Raw genomic sequence first — 20,000 nt, 5'->3', positions numbered from 1 at the left:
TCTGTGTCTCAACACCCCACCCCACCACTACTACTCTATTGTCACTCCCGTGTTGGTGTGGGGCATTCTTTAAGACGGTGTCCTCCCAAATTCTCGGACAAAAAATAATGCCCAAGCCCCTTCTCTAGGAATCCCAGGCTTGAGGCTCTGTCCTCACCTGTCCCCATTCATGCAGCCTGAGAATCCTGCCCTCCTCAGCCTCTGCTCCAAGCATCTCCTTCCAAGCCAGGGAGGCTTTGATTGCTTTTTCGTGTGATAGGCAATTACCATGGGCTCATGTCCTATACTCTGTGGTTTATATTAAAAACTCTAGCCCTAGCTGGTTTGGCTCAGTGGATAGAGCATTGGCCTTAAAAAAAGAAAAAGAAAGAAAAGCTCCCGCTATTTGCCAAAAAGCAGGACACACATTTACAAAGGTGTCCCACTGCCCCTCTCTACCAGGAAGGACAGAAGTTAACCAACCCAGAGAGGGCACCAGTGGAATCTACATACCAACCGTTGCTGCCCAGCCTCTATCTCCCATTAGTTTCCCACCACCCATGGAGACGCAGCTCCTTTTCCTTTGTCTTGTTATTTCTCTAAAATTTATGGTTCCTTTGCTAAGACACTATATATTCTAAAGTTCTATCCCAACCTTTGATACTCACCTCTGGGGTCTCCCATGCGTTCTATGCATGATACATGTTAATAAACTTATATTCATTTTTTTCTTGTCGAACTGTCTTTTGTTAGAGGTTCCTCAGCTAAGAACTTCGAAGGGCAGAGGATAATTATTTTTTCCCCCTACCAACCAACTTGGGATTCAAATGTAGTTATTTCAAAGTCAAACTCTATTTGTAACCTTCCTACCTTTTGACCCCAGGGCTGTGCTCTGAGTACAGGTGGCAGGTGGCCAGCAGCCAGCATCGTGCTGTGGAGAGGAGTGCCTGGCCCACCTACAGATCTGCTGACCTCTGCACCTTGCTGGCCTAAGGTGACACCTTGTCCAGCTGAGGTGTCTTAGTCTCTGCTGTGTGCACCACTAGCCGTCACCTGCTTGGATGCACATGGTGCTTGCCTGGGCCTCCCACTCAAGGTGTCTGCTCTGGATCTTGCCCAGGAATCACATAATCCCAGAAAACCCATGGAAAACTATAATCACAGGCTGTTTCTGTGTCTCAACACCCCACCCCACCACTACTACTCTATTGTCACTCCCGTGTTGGTGTGGGGCATTCTTTAAGACGGTGTCCTCCCAAATTCTCGGACAAAAAATAATGCCCAAGCCCCTTCTCTAGGAATCCCAGGCTTGAGGCTCTGTCCTCACCTGTCCCCATTCATGCAGCCTGAGAATCCTGCCCTCCTCAGCCTCTGCTCCAAGCATCTCCTTCCAAGCCAGGGAGGCTTTGATTGCTTTTTCGTGTGATAGGCAATTACCATGGGCTCATGTCCTATACTCTGTGGTTTATATTAAAAACTCTAGCCCTAGCTGGTTTGGCTCAGTGGATAGAGCATTGGCCTGCGGACCAAAGGGCCCCGGGTTCGGTTCCAGTCAAGAGCACACACCTTGGTTGTAAGTTCCTCCCCAGGGCTCATGCAGGAGGCAACCAGTCGATGTGTTTCTCTCACATCAATGTTTCTCTCTGTCTTTCCCTCTCTCTTCCACTCTCCCTAAAAATCAATGGAAAGATATCCTCAGGTGACGATTAATAAAAACAAAACAAAACAAAAAACAAACGAAACGCCAAACTTAGCCTCCCATCCTTTGGATCTAGAGATTTAAAGAGAATGTTTTAGAAGTTGAAATCAAAGCAACGCAGAACAAAACCCTGTTCTATCGCAAATGGCTGGCCTTTGTAAATGGTGCGCAGATTTGGCTCCTTCGTCCCCCAGTCCTTTCTGCCCTGCCCCTGCCCACTCTCTGGTTTGCTGCTGATGCCTGCAGGCCCCTATAGCAGCTCGCTCTGGCTGGGTTCAGCCACTGTGTGTGAAGGGAGAAGTCAGCATTTCTCTCTGTCTCAGCGGTATCTCTATTCCACTGTGGATCCAGCTTCCTGCACTAACCCTCCCTTTGCCTCTCCAGTCTTTCTGGTGTTCATCTCTGGGTGACCTCACCATCCATGCTGTCTTCTCATCTCTTGCGAATCCAATTACCTACATTATGTTTCCTCTTTTTTAAGTTCTGTTTTCCTGGTTAGATCCTAAATATACCCCTGGTTTTTAAGATTCTTGCTTTTGAAATGGGCTTCAAGGGTTAAATAATGATTCTGTGCATTCCTGCTGTTAAAATCCTAATCCTTCCTAATGCAAACAGGCTAAAAATTAGAGGGCAAGTTGTGGTCAAAGAAGTACAAGAATAAAAACACATTAATATATTTCAAAGTATCTCACGACCCCCTGGCAGTGTGGCTCCGTTGATTGGAGTGTCATCCCGTGCACTGAAAGATGATGGGTTCCACTCCTGGTCGGGGCATACAGGGCACATGTGGGAGGCAACCAGTCGATGTTTCTCTCTCTCCCCCCAAAATAAAAATAAAATGTTGCATTCATTATATTCTTACTTCAATAGACATTTTTAAAAATCCTCACCTAAGGATATTTTTTTCATTTGTTTAGTGTGTGTGTGTGTGTGTGTGTGTGTGTGTGTGTGTAACAGAGAGAGGGGAGGGAAAGGAGGAAGAGGGGAGAAAGAGAGAAACAGTGATGAGTGAGAGACACATCCATTGGTTGCTTCTCACACATGGGGGGTGGGGAGGTTTGAGCCTGCAACTGAGGTATGTGCCCTTGAGGGAGGGAGTCCCGACTCTGCCTGAAGAAGGAATTTGGAGGAGAAGAGCCTGGATCATTGATTGGAGCTTCAAAGAAACCAGCCCCCTCATCCCCCCTGCCCAACTCCCACGTCACTGATTGAATTAGTTATAATCTCTTCCTCTCCACATTTAAAGCAATATAGTTCTAAACTACATATTGTCTTATCCCCGCTCAGAAAACTGTACTGTTTGGTGTTCCACGGACACATTACCATGCCTTTCTGCCTCTGTGTGGGTTTATGCAGCACTCTTCAACCCAGCCTGTTGAAATGCTACTTGAACTTCAAAACTCAAACACTGTATTACCTCATCCAAAAAACTTCTAACTTTTTGAAGTTATTCTTTCCTTTTATTTTCCATAGAACTTCTTGTCTGTATTTTGATATTTATATTCTGCTTTGAAATATAGATTATTAAGGTCTTGTCTTTTCCCCACTAGACTACAGGAGCATTTAAGGCATCATCTGCATCTTAATTTTGATCATCTGCAGCCCCTACCATAAAGCTTTCCTCAAAGCAGGCAATGGAGGTTGGTCTCGCTCATATTGGTGAGAAGATGAGTTCTCCACCTAGTGGTAAAACTGAAAAACTGCATGCAATTTTTGCTTATTCTGACTTAATTTTGATACTCTCTCCCAAAGTACTTCATTGATACTACAGATTGCTTCAGCTTTAATCTATATGAAGGCATGCACTGTGTTACTTCTCAAGAAGACATAAATCTCTCTTATTGCACTTTTTTCAGTTTTAAATCATTTTCTATTTTTCGATTATAGTTGACATACAATATTATATTAGTTTCAAACGTACACCCCAGTGATTAGACATTATATAGTTACAGAGTGATCATCCCGATAAATCTCATACTCCAAATAAGCTGAATGTATAATAAGCAGTTAATAAGTTTTTCTGAATGTATAATGAATGAACAAATGGATGGACAAATGAAGTACCTAAATCTTAGTGTAAAGAAATTTATAATAAATGTGTGCTTATTTTTACAAAAACTATCAAAATTTTAGGCAACTGCTGACTACTAAAAATCAGGAGTGATCTAAACAGTCTTTTTTGAGAAGTTTGGTTACAGCTTGTTGAAATATTTAAAATACAGTGGGGCCTTGACTTACGAGTGTCCCAACTAATGAGTTTTTTGAGATACGAGCCGTCTCTTGGCCGATTTTTTGCTTTGAGTTGCGAGCTAAAATTCGGGTTACGAGCCAGCTTCAGATACCCCACCGCTAGTTGGCGCAGCGAACGTCACAGTGAACGCCACAACATCAGCCCAGCATCACGTGTCTCACTCATTCACTTTTTGATTTGACATATGAGTAATCTGAGTTACGAGCTCCATCACGGAATGAATTAAACTCGTAAGTCAAGGCCACACTGTTTTGATATATCTGAGATTGAAATACTCTGGAGGACAAGGGGAAATAGGTTGGGGTACAGATGCAATGAGATTGACTGTGAATTGAAACTTATTTAAGTTGAATTAAATGTACATGAGGGTTCATTGTACTATTCTCTTAACTTATATATTTGTTTGAAATTTCCCTGATAATAAGTTTTAAAGTTACATGCAAATTAATAAGGGATTGAACATTAGAAATATTGTAAAACATTTTCATAACTATGAACTAATCCTATCTAATAAAAGAGTGATATGCAAATTGACCATCACTCGAACACACAAGATGGCCACCCCAATGTGGACACAAGATGGCCTGCAGGGGAGGGCAGTTGGGGGGGACCAGGCCTGAAAGGGAGGGCAGTTGGGGTGGACCAGGTCTGCAGGGGAGGGCAGTTGGGGAAGACGTAGGCCCACAGGGGAGGCAGCTGGGGGGGACCCAGGCCTACAGGGGAGGCAGTTGGGGGGACCCAGGCCTGTAAGGGAGGGAAGTTGGGGTGGACCAGGTCTGCAGGGGAGGGCAGTTAGGGGCAACCAGGCCGGCAGAGGAGGGCAGTTGGGGGCAATTGGGCTGGCAGGGGAACAGTTAAGCATCGATCAGGCTGGTAGGGGAGTGGTTAGGGGGTGATCAGGCTGGCAGGCAGGCAAGTGGTTGGGAGCCAGTAGTCCTGAATTTTGAGAAGGATGTCTGACTGCCCAGTGGGATCAGGCCTAAATGGGCAGTTGGACATCCTTTGAGGGGTCCCAGATTGGAGAGGGGGCAGGCTGGGCTGAGGGACACACACCCCTGTGCATGAATTTCGTGCACTGGGCCTCTAGTCTATATATATAAAAGCCTAAGCTACCGAACAACCGGTCGACTGGTAAATATGATGCTCACTTACCACCAGGGGGAAGACGCTCATTGCAGGAGCTGCTCCCTGGTGGTCAGTGTGCTCCCATAGTGGGAGCGCTGCTAAGCAGACTGAGGGGTGCGAGACTCAGGGCTCACGACTGGCCCCAGCAGCCCGGAGACCACAGCAGAGCTGCAGCAAGCCTACAGAGCGGTGGTGGCGGCAGGCACAGCGAGGCCAGGATGAGGAGCGGCAAGTGGCGTTGGACTGCCCGTTTTGGCCTGATCCCTGTAGGCTACGTCTAGGGACCCCACCAGTGCATGAATCAGTGCACCGGGTTTCTAGTTTATTAACATTTCCATTTTTCCTACTTCTTTTAGAAAGATAATTCTATGCATATATGATGGAAGGGAAGCATTTTAAAGATCATCTAGACCCATGGTCGACAAACCGCGGCTCGTGAGCCACATGCGGCTCTTTGGCCCCTTGAGTGTGGCTCTTCCACAAAATACCACGTGTGGGCAAGCACATACAGTGCGATTGAAACTTCGTGGCCCATGCTCAGAAGTCAGTATTTTGTGGAAGAGCCGGTATTTTGTGGAAGAGCCACACTCAAGGGGCCAAAGAGCTGCATGTGGCTCGTGAGCCGCAGTTTGCCGACCACTGATCTAGACACGTCATTGGCTAGATGATCTGAGGTTTATTTAGATGTTGCATTTAACCTGTAATGGGCCTCATTTTAAGATATTCCTGGAACCTTGCATGCAGGACAGATTTCTGTAAAGCAAATCATTCCCCCATTGACTTCCATTCAGTTTTGAAAGCATGCTCTCCTACCTCCTGTCTGCTAATGAGAGCTCACGGTAGGAAATGGGGAGCAGAAGCTCATGTAAGCCCTGGCATTTTGCCTTGATCTAGAGCTCAAGGCAGGTATCCAATGCAACAACTTTTTGTGTCTTTTGCCTGGATCAAGAAGCCAGGGAGAGCAGGAGTTTGCTCCAACAGATGCCATCCTCAAGCTGACAGCCGCTTTGCCTGGCTCTGATATCCGTCTGGGGAGTTGCTCATCTCTTGGCAGAATTCAATTAATAAGGGAGTTTTAATTATTACATATCTTTCATATGAGTGTTAATTTGGGGGAATAGAAATAGAAAAAATATATGTCTTTGTCCCTGGTATCAAGCAGCCTGAAGACTTAAAGGGCTCAGGAACAGCCTAGCTTGAATGCATTATCTGATATTTTCCACCCAGAACTAGAAGAAAACCATTACAAGGTTGAATGCCACATCCTGGGCATTCATGGAAGGAATCAGGACCATGGAGCCAAAATCATCCAGTGACAAAGCTTCCTCGTGAAATGAGCCATGGAACGGGTGATGCAGGCGACCTGGGCAGAAGGCCAGGTGGCTTGTTTCCAGGCAGACCGCGACGTAGCTCTTCTCCTGAAGATGCCCGGTATATAACCAGGCACATCTGTGCAGGAAGACCACCTTGCTTGGGCATCTCTGCCTCTAGAATAGAGAAAAGGAACCAAAAGGAACCAAATATGAATTTTTTTTCATGGAAGTCTCTTCACTGGGATCTGTCCTCACCCACAACTCACACACACACTTCATGTAATGCTGTCCAGTTACAAAGGTGATTGAAGAAAGGCCAAGAAGCAGAAGCGCAGTGTGGAGGGAAGCAACCAGCAGGAGGAGAGGCCTAGCAGTTCAGGGTGCTTGCAGCTACAAGTCACAGGAAACTGTACGTGTGGTTGCTTCATCTCATCTCACCTCCCCTGCGCCTTCTCAGGGAGGCCCTGAATTTGTAGCGGAAAAAGTACTGGGCCACAGCCAGGCAGCGTGGGTACTGGTCTCGACTTCCAAACCCTGTCTTTCCATCTGAGCAAGGAGGGAGGGTGACCTAACTTCTCTAAGATATCAGTTCTAAAGACCCAGGAATCAGTAAATAAGTGATGAGATAAAAACATGTAGACCACTGGAGAGGGGCAAACTTAGGAAGGTTATAGTGAGGGCCTCCAGAGAACTGGAGTTTCCTGTGGGTGGAGGGCAGATCTTTGAGAAGTAGGAGGAACTCGCCCTCACTTTGTGATTATGTTCAAAGCCCCAAATTGACCTTAGCTTTTCGGAACAGTTAAATGAAGGTATCTACCCCAGTGCTCAAGAAATGTTAGCCTTCTGCTCCCTCCCTTCCTGTAGGTGAAGCCCACTTCCCCTATTTAGGACCACCTCATGCAGACAAGAAAAAGAAGCACTTCTGATTTGCAAATGCAAACACACGCCTAACTCAAGACTTCCTTTACAAAAGAACTTTTTAATTTAAAAAAATATATATTAATATAGCATAATTTTGCAAAGACCACAGTCGACTCATCACCAAATTAAAAATAGAAATATAAAAAGATTATATTTTTATTGGAAGAGAATGTTTCCATTTACAAACTCACACAATAAAATAGTAGCTTAATCAAAGGTTTGTTTAATGCAAATATTTGGCATCCAACCAGAAAGACCATAAGGCTATTGTCAAATCAGTTAAAATTTTTGTTACAAGCAGTCAGGGAGGCCATCTGCTGAAGTTGGCAAAGAAATTAACATATTTCAAAATGCAAACACATCTCAGTCTCCCCCTACAAATCTCAAAGCAGGCATCTTGGCTATAGACAATTTGGATCTAAGATTTACTCCAATGGCTTCAAATAGGCAAGAGATATTAGATAGTAAAATGTTCTATTTATTGCTCTGATGAAGGATGACAATTTCTTAGCTTAATATTTTGTGCCTTCTTGAGAAACTCTATTTGAAAGCATTAGTGGCAATTCAATTCAGCAAACTAGGATAGTGCCCCTGCCATAGACAAGTCACTGGACTTGGTGCTTTGAGGCATACAATGAAAGGGGTGGGCCTTTAAGGAGCTTCCAACTTAGTGGGGATATGTACACATACATGCTTGTACATACAAAGTATAAAGAATACTATCATGGAGGCCACAGGAGTCTTCTTATTTTACAGGCAGGGGCAAAGGCTTCCCCCTCAGATGGTGGTTGAGGTAGACTTGAAGTATGATTCATTAAAAAAAAAAAAAAAAAGAGAACATCCTAAGCAAGACAGAGGCAGCCTAGTGTGTGCTTTGTTCAGGAAACAACAAGTGGTTCTATTTGTCTCAATTCATTTTGTAAAAGGAAGCTCAAAAAGTTTTGTGGGAACAATAGTGGACATCTGTTCTGGGTTTTTTTGCCTGGCTTGGATTCCCCTTCTTTTGGAAACAGCCCTGATTTTCTTTTAGGGAAGCTGTCCCTGCCTTCTTTTCAGCTCATGGGACTTGAAGCTGAGTGTGTAATGCCATCAATACCATCCAAAGGAGCTTGGCGTTTAAGTAATATACATATATATCTTTTATTTTATTTGTTTGTTAATCCTCACCCGAGGATATTTTTCCATTGATTTTTGGGGAGCGTCTGAGAGAGAGGGAAAGACAGATGTGAGAGAAACACATCGACTGGTTGCCTTCTGCATGAGCCCTGGGGAGGAGCCTGCAACCAAGGTATGTGCCCTTGACTGGAATCGAACCCGGGACCCTTTGGTCTGCAGGCCGATGCTCTATCCACTAAGCCAAACGGGCTCAAGCTAAATAATATATTTTAAATATCTTATTTACTAGAACAGGGTATCACAAAGCCATTCAAAATGAAAAAATGTTCAAACATATGTAGAAGTTTTTTTTTCAAAAAAAATCTATATAAACTCATACCCAGACTAAATAATTACCAAGATTTTATCGCTTTCCTTTGTCTTTTACCAAAGTATTTTAAAGTAAATCCCAGACATCCTGTTTTCACTTCTACACATTTTAGTGTGCATCTCTAAATAGTATTGAGATTTTCTTACAAGTGAAATGCTATTATTATGCCTAATGATTCCTTGCGATTGGACTAATACCTAGCCCATATTCAAATTTCCCCAATTATCTCAAAAACATCTTTTTTCTGCTGATTTGTTTGAATCATGTTCTAAACAAGGCCCACACATGGCATGTGGTTTTTATGGCTCTTAAGTCTATTTTAACCTATGGCAGCCCTCCTCACCCCACTTCTTTATGCCACTGACTTGAGAAAACCATTCTCAAGTTGTCCTTGAGAATGTTCTTGACTCCAGACTGGTCTGGTTGTGGCCCTGTGGTATTATTTAACTTGCTCCTCTATCTCCTGCATTTCTTGTAAACGGAAGTTACCCAATGTCTGCTTGTCCCATGTTTATCAGTAGTAGTGCTAAGACTGATCAGTGGGTTAAGGTGGCAACGACCTGATTCTTCCACTATACAATTTCCTATCCATCTCCTACCTATCGATTTCATCTATTGATCTTTGCCTGGATTATTTATCAATAGGGATTGTAAAGTATTGATTTGGTCATTTTATCCCTCTTTCCACATTTATTACCTGGAATTTTTTACTAAAGAAAAATTTCCTGTATCAAGTATGGATATTTGGTTATCCTAAATATAGTGGATATAGGAAAGGCAAATTTTCTTTCTTTAAAAAATTTTTTTTTTACTGTTTTCAGAAAGGAAGGGAGAGGGATAGAGAGAAACATCAATGATGAAAGAGAATCATTGACCAGCTGTCTCCTGCACACTCACCACCCGGGCATGTGCCCTGACTGGGAATTGAACCTCCTGGTTCATAGGTCGAGACTCAACCTCTGAGCCACACCAGCAAATTTTCTTATAATTGTCAATCTTCAACATACTACTTAACTGAAAAAATATAAGATACAGAATACCTTAATAAATTATTGTAAGCAAACTTTTGTAACCCACCTGTGAGGAATTAGAACTTCGGCAGCCATCCAAGAAGCCCTCTGTGTCCACTACTATGATTTTTATGGCAATCATTTCTTTGCTTTTCTTTATGTTTTATCACCTATTTGTGCATCCCTAAGCATTATACTTTAGTTTCTTTATTTATATTTTTAAATTTTAATATGAACTTTAATAGACTTTTTAAAAGTCCCTTTTACTCTACAGGTTCCCCTTCCATTGCTCTCTGCCCTAAATGTATTTGTTAAAAAGACTTGACTGCTTGATCAGTAGAGTTTCCCAGACTCTGGATTTTACTGATTGCATCCCCATGACACGCTATTTCGTGATCTATGTACTTTGCGTATATTGGTAATTGGATAGAGAGACTTGATTAGATTTCAGTATAAGTTTTGGAGGCAAGACTACTTCATTGTGAGTTGTGTTCCTTTGTTATGAGACACATGTCTGTTTGCCTCTTTTTATGATGTTGGTAGCTATCAATGCCTATTGTCTGGATTGATTCAGTTCATTATGGGTTGAAAAATGATGATAGTCCAATTTTATCACTCCTTCCTCATTTATTAGCTAGAATATTTCTATATAGAGCCATAGAGGCCCCCCATATGTTATTTGGTTATTCAGGGGCACAGCTCATGTAGGAAAGGCAGGAACCATAGAACCACAGAATTAGAACATCACACAGTTTCCATTTGTATAGTTTGCATTATATATATATCCAGAACTCTGCTGTGAGGAAGTCTAAAAAATGTAGTTTTGGCTTCCCAGGCTCTGCATACCAGGAAGAGGCTGGGATGAAATTGAGCAAACCAATCCACAATATTTGCTGCAGCAATTTTTTGTGTCTTCATTCAAGATGTTGGCAAAAATACGGTTCTGAACCATGTGGCCCACCCCTAGAAGATGCTCTCCAGATGGATCAGATGGCTATAATCTCTCTAACTTACCCAGGGTCATGGTTGAACTGGCAGTTGAGACTTAAACCCAGTTCTGACACCAAATAACTAAAATGCCTATATTGCCTTTCAATTTCATTCATTAATTTTCTTTAGTTGTTTAAGCAGCTTATAATCCACCTAATTTTATCTTTATCTTTTTTGGGGACAACTAGGGAACAATATTCAAATGCTGTGCTAACTCAGAGTATTCTAAGATGCTCCCCTGTTTATCAATCACAATAAAAAAGAGATGCCATGTCCCATGATGGGGAATCCATGGTTGTTTGATGATCCTCATGCTAATCTAACATTCCTCATAACTGTTTAAAACCTTCTGGAGGCTAGGTTGGTTAGAACATAAATTTGTGGGCGGAGTTTGTGTGTAGCACTTGGTGTCTCTCCGAGGCTCAGCTTCCTGTCAGTGGTAAGTACAGACTGAACAGCGTTTAGCAACCGCTGCCTCTCCAGAGCACAGTCACCACGCTCAGGGCCAGGATTTTGCACTCAATAGTTCAGAGCCTGCCAGGTAGACTACAAACTGTGACAAAAGGTGTGGAGTCTCCATTTGTACGGATTGGATTCATCATAAATTTACCAAGTCAAGAATCCCAGATGAAGCATTTCAGCCTTCACCTGCAGATCATGAAAATACGGGATCCACAGCACTCTCATATCCTGTAAGCAGAATGAAAAATACAAAGACAACCATTTTTTGGGGAAAAAATGGAATAAAGATGCTTGGATTAGAAAAAGTTCATACTCCTCAAGTTCATAAGAGCATCCTTCAGTGAATGCAGAAACTAAAAGTGGTTAAACATTTGATAAGAATCAAACCCCTGAGCTTGCTGCAAGGACTTCCGACAGAGGAGGCCATGGCTCACCCCTGCCTCCAGAGCACTGGGGAGTTAGTAGTGACGTGGCGTCCAAGGCCCGTGGACCAGGAGGCAATTAAGTCCGAATGCCAGAGCTGTTTCAGATTAAAAAGTGCGCATCATTTTTATTTAAAGATGGTGAGAAATGTTCTCATTAAAATATTTTAAATGCTAAAAAAATAATTTGAATTTGCATTGAGCGATTATGACTTAAACCAGAAATTAATTTCTCTCATGTAAAACACACCCAGAGGCAAACGGTTGGGACTAGTAGGGCAGCTTCCCTCAGTCATCAGGGCCTCAGGCTCATTCTAAATAGTTACTCCATCATCCTCAGCACGTGGCTTTGCCTCAAAGTCCAAGGTAGCCTATCAGAGCTCTAAGGCATCACACGTGCATCCCAGCCCAGCCCACAGGGAGGAAGGAAGCAAAAAAGTTGTACACAAACCTTTTGATGACCTTCTGTTGGCTACTTGGTAAGTGGCTCCATGTAACTACAGGGACGCTGGAGAAGGTAGTCTATCTTGCAGGTGGCTAGGAGAATGCTACTAGTGGCCAACAGCAGTCTCTGCTACAGCGACCTCATTGCCTCTTCCTCATTATCTAGCAAAATTTCAAAATGGCAGGTGTCTTCTCCAGCACCTGGCACAGAGCCTGGCACATTATTATTTGTTCAACAAACAACCAATTTCTTTATTTCCTGGTGAAAATTTAAAAGCGGTTTAAAAATATAAATTCACTTCTATGTGGAATCCAATGAACAAAATAAACTAACAAACAAAATAGAAACAGACTTATAGCTGTCAGAGTGGAAGGGGTAGGGGGCTGTATGGAAAAGGTGAAGGGATTAAGCAAAGAAAAACAAACACAAAAACACACCCATAGACAACAGAACAGTATGGTCATTATCAGAGGAAAATGGGGGTGGGGGAGGCAGGAGAGGAGAAATGGGGCAGGTGATGGAAAGAGACATGACTTGGGGAGATGAACACACACAAAACGGATGATGTATTATAGAATTGTACATTTTAAACCTATATAATTTTATTAACCTATATGAGTACTTAATCATATTCAATAAAATGTGATTAAGTATACATCTAAGAAATGTGCTTAATAAGCTATAAAACAAAATATTGTATTTAAATCTTATTTCTCCCTTGACTTCCAATGTTATGTCATGTACTTCCATGGGGGGTAGGGGGAGGGAGAACTTGAATAATTTAGAGAAAAATTATAAAATATGGGTAAAATCCCAAAGCAACAAAAATTAAATGAAAGCATAAGCGATATAGGAATTAGAGTTTAAAGAGAAATAAAATCCCCATACAATCAAACTTGATCATAAGTTTTAAACAAAATGGAAATTTCAAAGAAGCCACCAAAATCAAATTTGTAGCCTGAACAAGTATCTTCAGTATTGCATAATGGTTAAAAACTAGGCTTTGGGACCAAATTTATCCCAGCTCTTCCTGTTATTAGCTTTTACCCCTACCAGTTAATCTCTGAGCTAAAATTTTTTCATCTGAAAAGTAATATTCTTTCAGAATTGATACAATGAGGAAATGAGAATATAAGCAAAGCATTTAATAGTGTCTAGTGCAAGGAAATATTCCATATATAGTAAAACCATTCTCATGATACATTTTCCCTTCTCTCCAAAATTAAGTACTATATATAAAACCTATTTTGGAAACTTGTAGGGTTTTTAGTCACCCCCAACCCCCTACTTTCTACCCTTATAAGCAGATTATAATTCCACAGCTGGTCATATACATTTCAAAAATTTCCCATTATATACTATTGATAAGCCCGTCCACAAATTTGTTAATTCTAATTATTAAAAACACACTTATAGCAATGTACACCAAAATCAACCTCTACTTTATAGATGTAACAAAATCAAAACTTTGGTTGTCTATTATGGTGACAGGTGCTGAGGCAATTAGGGTTTATTTTTCAACTCAGAGAGGGAATGCAGAATACCAGTTCACACTTTACACCAGCAAACAGTCTACTTCTAAATGTAGTCCTTCCTAAGAACCTTCTTTTGTCCTGTTCTTGGTTCCTTGGTGTGAATTCTCACCTTTCTTTTTTTTTTTTTTTTTACTTCATAGCCTATAGAAGCATATATACTTCTACTTGGCACTTCTTTTTTAAAAAATTTATTTTTATTGATTTCAGAGAGGGAGGGAGAGAGAGAGAGAGAAACATCAATGAGAGAGAATCATTGGTTGGCTGCCTTTTGCACGGCCCCCGCTAGGGATCGAGCCCCCACAACCTGGGCATGTGCCCTGACCGGGAATTGAACCATGACCTCCTGGTTCATAGGTTGATGCTCAACCAGAGCCATGCTGGCCAGGTGGCACTTCTTTAAGAATATGTAATTAGTTATTTACAAAACTGAGCATCACTCAAAGGTAGGCACAAGATTTTAAGTCCCTAGTATCTTCCCTACGTTATGGAACTCATTTTATTTTTATTGTATTGGGGTGACACTGGTTAATAAAATTATACAGGGTTCAGGTGCACAATTCTGTAACACATCATCTTACACTGTATTGTGTTCACCACCCCAAGTCAAGTCTCCTATCACCATTTATCCCCCATCACACACCCCACCCCATAATCACCACACTGTTGTCCATTGGAATGCAAGGAAATGAGCCCTCCACAATACAGAATCAAGAATCTAAGCTAATTGGCCTTAGGGTGGGCTATTGACCTTGTTTTGCCCAGTAAGACTAAATGGGGGTTGGAGGGTGGGATAGGAGATTCTAGGATTTTTTTCTTTCTGATAAAAGCTTGAGAGCTGCCCGTTAACGCCTTGTTTGGAATGTATAAAGTAGTATTTGGAGCTGTGGCAGCCATCCTGACCACGAGGCAATAGACGCAGAAAAACAAAGTTGAAGATGATAGAACAGAAACACAGCATTTGGTTCTTCCAAAATTCTTAAGCTAAAAATAACTGTCCTTATGGTTTTAGCCAGTGTTAGATTTTCTTACTAGCAACCTAAAGCACCTCAAGTGTTCTACAACCCCCCAACCCTGATTTTCATACTTATTATAACCATTGGTTCTTATCTGTTCTTGAGTAAACTTTTCTTTTCCATTATGTCACTGATAATCCTAAAATACTTATTTTAAATTAACATCTAAGTAATTATTTTTATCTTGAGCGATTGCTGATTGTCATTCTTAGGATTGGTTTCATTTCTTCAAGTACTTCAGAGTTTTGGTTTGAGGCTCATCTGTGTGGGAATCTTCCTGCTCTTCACCTCCTCCTTCTGAATCCCTCTTCTCCCCTTTCCCTTATAACTGCTTCCACCACCCGTCCACTCAGGGCCCCAGTCCTGTGGTGGCAGGGCTATCACAGACCTACAGACAAGCAGGCTGTTTGGCTGAGGCCCTGGCTACAATGTCACAGTCCCTGTAACAAGTTATGTTGCTTCATCCGTTTCAAGAGTGAGGAGACTCCATCCTGACCCTGGTTTCATTACTCTGTAGGAGTTGAAATTTCTGGCTACTCTTTCCTGTTTCTAGACCTACAACTCAGGTTGTGATTTGCAAATTCAGTACTTACCACTTTGTATTTCTGGTTTGCCTAAATTACTTTTGAATACAGCTGTGCTTTAAAAATCGTCTCCATTTTTCCCCATTATTTTTCTTTTCAAAGCTCCGCAGGCTAACACTTTAAAGCAAACATTATATGGATGAGCAAAAGAAAATATTTTTTTTCTGGACACCATAAAACTCTATGCCATGTGCCATTTCTTGGTAATAAATCCTAAGTGAACAGCAGAGTTCTGATGAGGGTGGTGTATCCCGCTGGATTAATAGCCGAGAGATTAGCAGCACTGTTGTGCCTCATACTGATTTTTATTCATTTCCCTTAATTTCATGAGCTCGAAGGGAGAACGGCATCAGGTCTGTTTATAAAATGGCATGCTGCCTATATAAAATAGATCCGTAAATCACCTTAAGATCCAGTCAGTTTAATATAAAATGTTTTTTAATTGATTTTGAAAACATTTAAAAAACAATTTTTGAGCACTTTCAATAAAAAAAGAGAACTGAAATGCTACTGCAATATTCAACTACTGTAGTTTTAGCAGGTACAACAGACAACAAAACTTTGGGGAAATCTGACTTTGCACTAAATGAAACATGAAACAGGGCTTGTTTTTGTCATTTATGATGTAGTTAAGCACATTATAGTACAAGACTCTTATATGAACCTCAGATGCACTGCACAAAACACTTTCCTTCTTTCAGTTCAAAAGTCAGTGCTTATTGCAATTATATGCAAAATTATTTACTTCATGAAGTCTTATCATGATAAACAGTATGCAAAATGTTTTAAACATCAAAACAATGAAAATAACCTGAAAAAAAGAACATATTCAACAATAACTAAGCAGAATTAGTAAACATAAAAAAGTAAATAACTTGTGAGTAACTATGCTTGTCTGGTTAACACTGAACCAGTTTCAATACAGCCAAGAAAAAAAAAAAAAGTGGTTACAGGAATACCTAGTACTGTACAAGATAAGTCAATAACACTCATGCACATTTGTGATCATGTATTAACATGGTGAAGCAAACTAAACTTAATTCTTCCTGCTGTAATATTCTCATGTAAGAGAATAAGAAATAGAAATATCTCATTGAGATCAATGCACATTGCTACATAAGACAATTTTATCTGTCACTTTGATGACATTTTGTCTTTTCATAATGAAACACATTTAAAAAGTTTAATCTGTGGACTGTATTGGTTGCATTTATCCTAAGAGATGTGCCTACCACAGGTTCAACAAATTTAGTGCAATATATGAACCCCAGAAAGTTTGCTGGACGAATTCAACCAAATTTAAAGTGTTTGCTGCAATACTGTACAGGGGTTAAAAATCCTCCAGTTTTTATTTATTTTTTTATCAAAAAATTTTCCATTATTTTTATATTAGTAGGAAGCTAATAATGTAAACATGGGATTAGAATGGCCTCAAAGTCTCCTTTTCAGAGTATCTCATAGAGAAAGGCTCCCATCATTTGTTACAAGAAATCACACAGTTTCCTTTGGGTATTGCATACTTTGGTGTGCAGTAGTGCTGTGTCTCAATGTACAGTGAAGAAATAACTAGCATCAAGAAAAAAAAAATCTAACAGATCATTAAATCAAGATAACAGCAAACATACACAAATGCCAATAACTAGGACATAACGATATATAAACCTGTGAGCCAACCCTAGCACCATTTATTTATCAAAATATATTAATACCCTACCTTGCAAATTTAGTGAAATGAAACCTTATTAAATTAAACCCTTCATTACAATTGTTAAACAGTCACTGATTGTAGTCTTCTGATTGGCTAACTAATTGAGGTAAAGGAAAACTTAGCTGGGTTCAAGGTAGCATAGCAATGGTTTAATGTTAGCTTAGAAACCTAATGGCAATTTCTAAATCTTTCTCAAAGTAATCTTGAAAACAGTTAAATGGAGCTGTCAACTAGTGAGCAGATTTGTGTCAACGTGAAATTCATAAACAATTATTTGTAAAACAAAATGGGAGCCATGGAGAGAAACATTTTAAAACAAATCCTGAGTGCTTATTTTGCAATTGTGGTTATCACAATAAATAAATTAAGCATGTAATAAAATGCTCCTCTTCTTCAAGTAATATTGATATCCCCCTTTGTTTTATCACAAATATAAAGGTTTGTGGCTTCAGACCTCAGGTGGTGAAACGTTTTTGTTCAGGTTTTTGTTACCTCCCTTCTGCTTGTTCTCAAAGAGGTCTCATGATCAAACTGTATTACCACATTCAGGAGGAGTGATGGAGTCAGTTACTACGTTGAGGACTTAAGAATATTATAATTAAAAGTTCAAAATAAATCTTAAATAGAATTTTAATATGTGCATGCAGCCACTGTAATGAAACTAAGAAAATGCGTTATTGCCCTTCTCAACTCCCCTGCCTCAGTTACCAAATAAACATAAAATAATTTTTTTAAAACGCTTGTATTTATTCTATTAAATTACAATGCTTGGAGTTATGTTTTGTGTGTCTGTATGTGTATGTATGTTGTCTCCATATTAAAATCAACATTTTAAAATAAGATTAATGCAAGGTCATAAACATAAATGGCTACTAGTTTTCCTTTGAAAAATTATAGTGCAGCTTTTGCTTTCCTTAAATTAATATTGAATTTTTCGTTATATTTTTCCTATTTAAGCCCTTCATTGTAGGTGCAAATGGTACTGAAGTCCCAGAAAGTCCTATAGAGATTTCTCATTCTACAGTAGCTCTATGCTTCAAGCCTAAATACTTAAAATAACCTGAATATTATCCCTGTTTCGAGGAAGAACTTCTTGCCTACAATTCACCTTATCTATGATTTCATATCTAAAAGATAATGCCAACAACAACAAAAAGCTTATGTCTAAAATCAATGGTTTCCTCTAAATTCTGTGCAGATCAACCGATGAATTAAAATGAACTTATACAAAATAAAGCTCTAGACTGCTCTTGTAAAAGCTGGTTAGTCAAATGTTTACTAGCAAACAATGTGATTAAAATGGGGAACATTATAAAATTTAAGACCTAATACTTGTTCTTCTACAGCCTACTGTCTTTTCAGAAACTTTTTAAGAACTGAGGCGAGTCTAACCATTTCCTATTGAAGAAGAAACCACTTCTGCAGCAAACTTTGAAAATGTCACAATTAATAGTAAGTGTTTCTGCTGCGGGAGGCACTTCCATTAAGACAAATACAATACATATGTCTTTAGATACAGTGTGCTACATGTTATAAAACACAATTTAACCCAACATTTCAACAGTAGGATGGTCCTTGCTGTCTATCCATTCAAAACCTGACGAAGTCATAGAGCTCATGGATTCACTGCAGATTTGTTGAAATAATGGGTCATTCTTTAATTCTTCCAGTGTAGCTTCATCATCTTGTCCCTGCTGACGACCTGGATCGAACAGTAGATTTGGGTCCAACGTGTTCAAATCATTGATGCTGCCTGAGAGCTCAGAAGACAACCTGATATCACTAGAGAAATCAGATGTAGTGCTCGTGAGATCAGAGGCCACCTGACCTACCAGCTGCTGGTTGGTTTGCAAGCCGTCGCCACTCAACAGGTCTTTAACAGTGCTGTTGAAATCTAACTGTTGCTCTCCGATTTCTGATTGTGCTTGATTATCTCCAGGAGAAAAACTGATCTGATCGGTGCTATTACTTTTGGTGAGGTAAGATGGTGTTTGGAATTCATAGACAGAAGTGCTGGAATCGATCATATTCTGAGGATTGGCACTAGGAAAAACAGTGGAAGTTTCCAAAATCTGAGTGAGATTCATCCGAGCTGTGTAATTGGAGGGCAGGTTGTTCATGCCCAAACCTCTCATTGCATCGTCATTTTCAGAATCCAGTTTACTCAACAGAACACTGGTTATTTTTTTACTGTTTGTTTGCTTCTGAAGAGCATTCGGGAAGGCTGTCTGCATCATGACTGTCAATGGAACTGACTGACTTCTTTGAGCTATGTTGTTGGCACATGCGTCTGTGTGAACATTTGTGAAAACATGAACTTCTGGGGTGACGGGACTTCCAAAGGGGGTCACATTAGAGCGGGGGATATTAGATACTGGATAGAGGGTGCTTCCACTAAGATTACGTTGGCGATGAACAGCAGGGCTCACACTCCGGCATCTGAAGTTGCTGCTGGCAGATGAATTAGTTCCTTTATTATCGAGAGGGGCAGGGACTGCGAAACCCTCCTGTTTGTTGGTGTTATTTGCAGTGGCACCTTGATGCTGCACAGGAGAGACAGGAGTCAAACGACCAAAATGAGTGTCATGATGTCTGGATTGGGACTGATAAGACTGCCCAGGCACAGCAAAGGCATGAGGTTTCCTGAAACGGTCTTCCACTAGCTCCTGATAGCTTGGGAGGATGCCGTGGCCAGAAACTGATGAATTACCAACCCCACTATACCCATTATTCATCCATTCAAGCTTGGTTTTGTCAGGGTGTGTGGCCATGGGTCTTTGCATCGGTTTCACAGGACTACTTGAGACAATGCTGGCATCATGATATGCCATACTGGAGCTTATAGGGGTAAATGCAAATGGATTCCTGCATTCAACAGGGCTGGGAGGGACACTACTGCTGCAGTTAGAATGTGGAGTGCCGATGGGTGTATGTCGGCTACTTCCTAAAGCACTATCCACAGGTGTGGTCTGGGCTAGCCTGGAACAAGGGCTCTCCCGTGACAGACTCTGAGATCCAGCAATCATTTCAGAGGTTGGGGTTGGGGTTGGGGTAGGG

General features: G+C 40.8%; 1 protein-coding gene and 1 pseudogene across 1 annotated transcript in view; one reads left to right on the top strand and one right to left on the bottom strand.

Moving 5' to 3' along the window:
- The first annotated feature begins 10,086 nt into the window (after positions 1–10,086).
- On the top strand, positions 10,087–18,002 carry LOC102261722 (annotated as a pseudogene).
- RFX7 (regulatory factor X, 7) overlaps positions 15,840–20,000 on the bottom strand; it is a 66,048-nt gene continuing 61,887 nt past the window's right edge. The window contains exon 9 of the mRNA XM_005880110.2: positions 15,840–20,000. This exon is cut by the window's right edge and continues 45 nt beyond it. Coding sequence (XP_005880172.1) covers positions 18,488–20,000 — 1,513 coding nt within the window. The 3' untranslated portion in view covers positions 15,840–18,487.

The sequence above is a fragment of the Myotis brandtii genome, unplaced genomic scaffold (assembly GCF_000412655.1).
Source record: "Myotis brandtii unplaced genomic scaffold, ASM41265v1 scaffold626, whole genome shotgun sequence".
In the NCBI taxonomy this organism is placed as follows: Eukaryota; Metazoa; Chordata; class Mammalia; order Chiroptera; family Vespertilionidae; genus Myotis; species Myotis brandtii.
The sequence above is the reverse complement of the archived record's forward strand: the minus strand, read 5'-3'. Positions and strand labels throughout refer to the sequence as shown.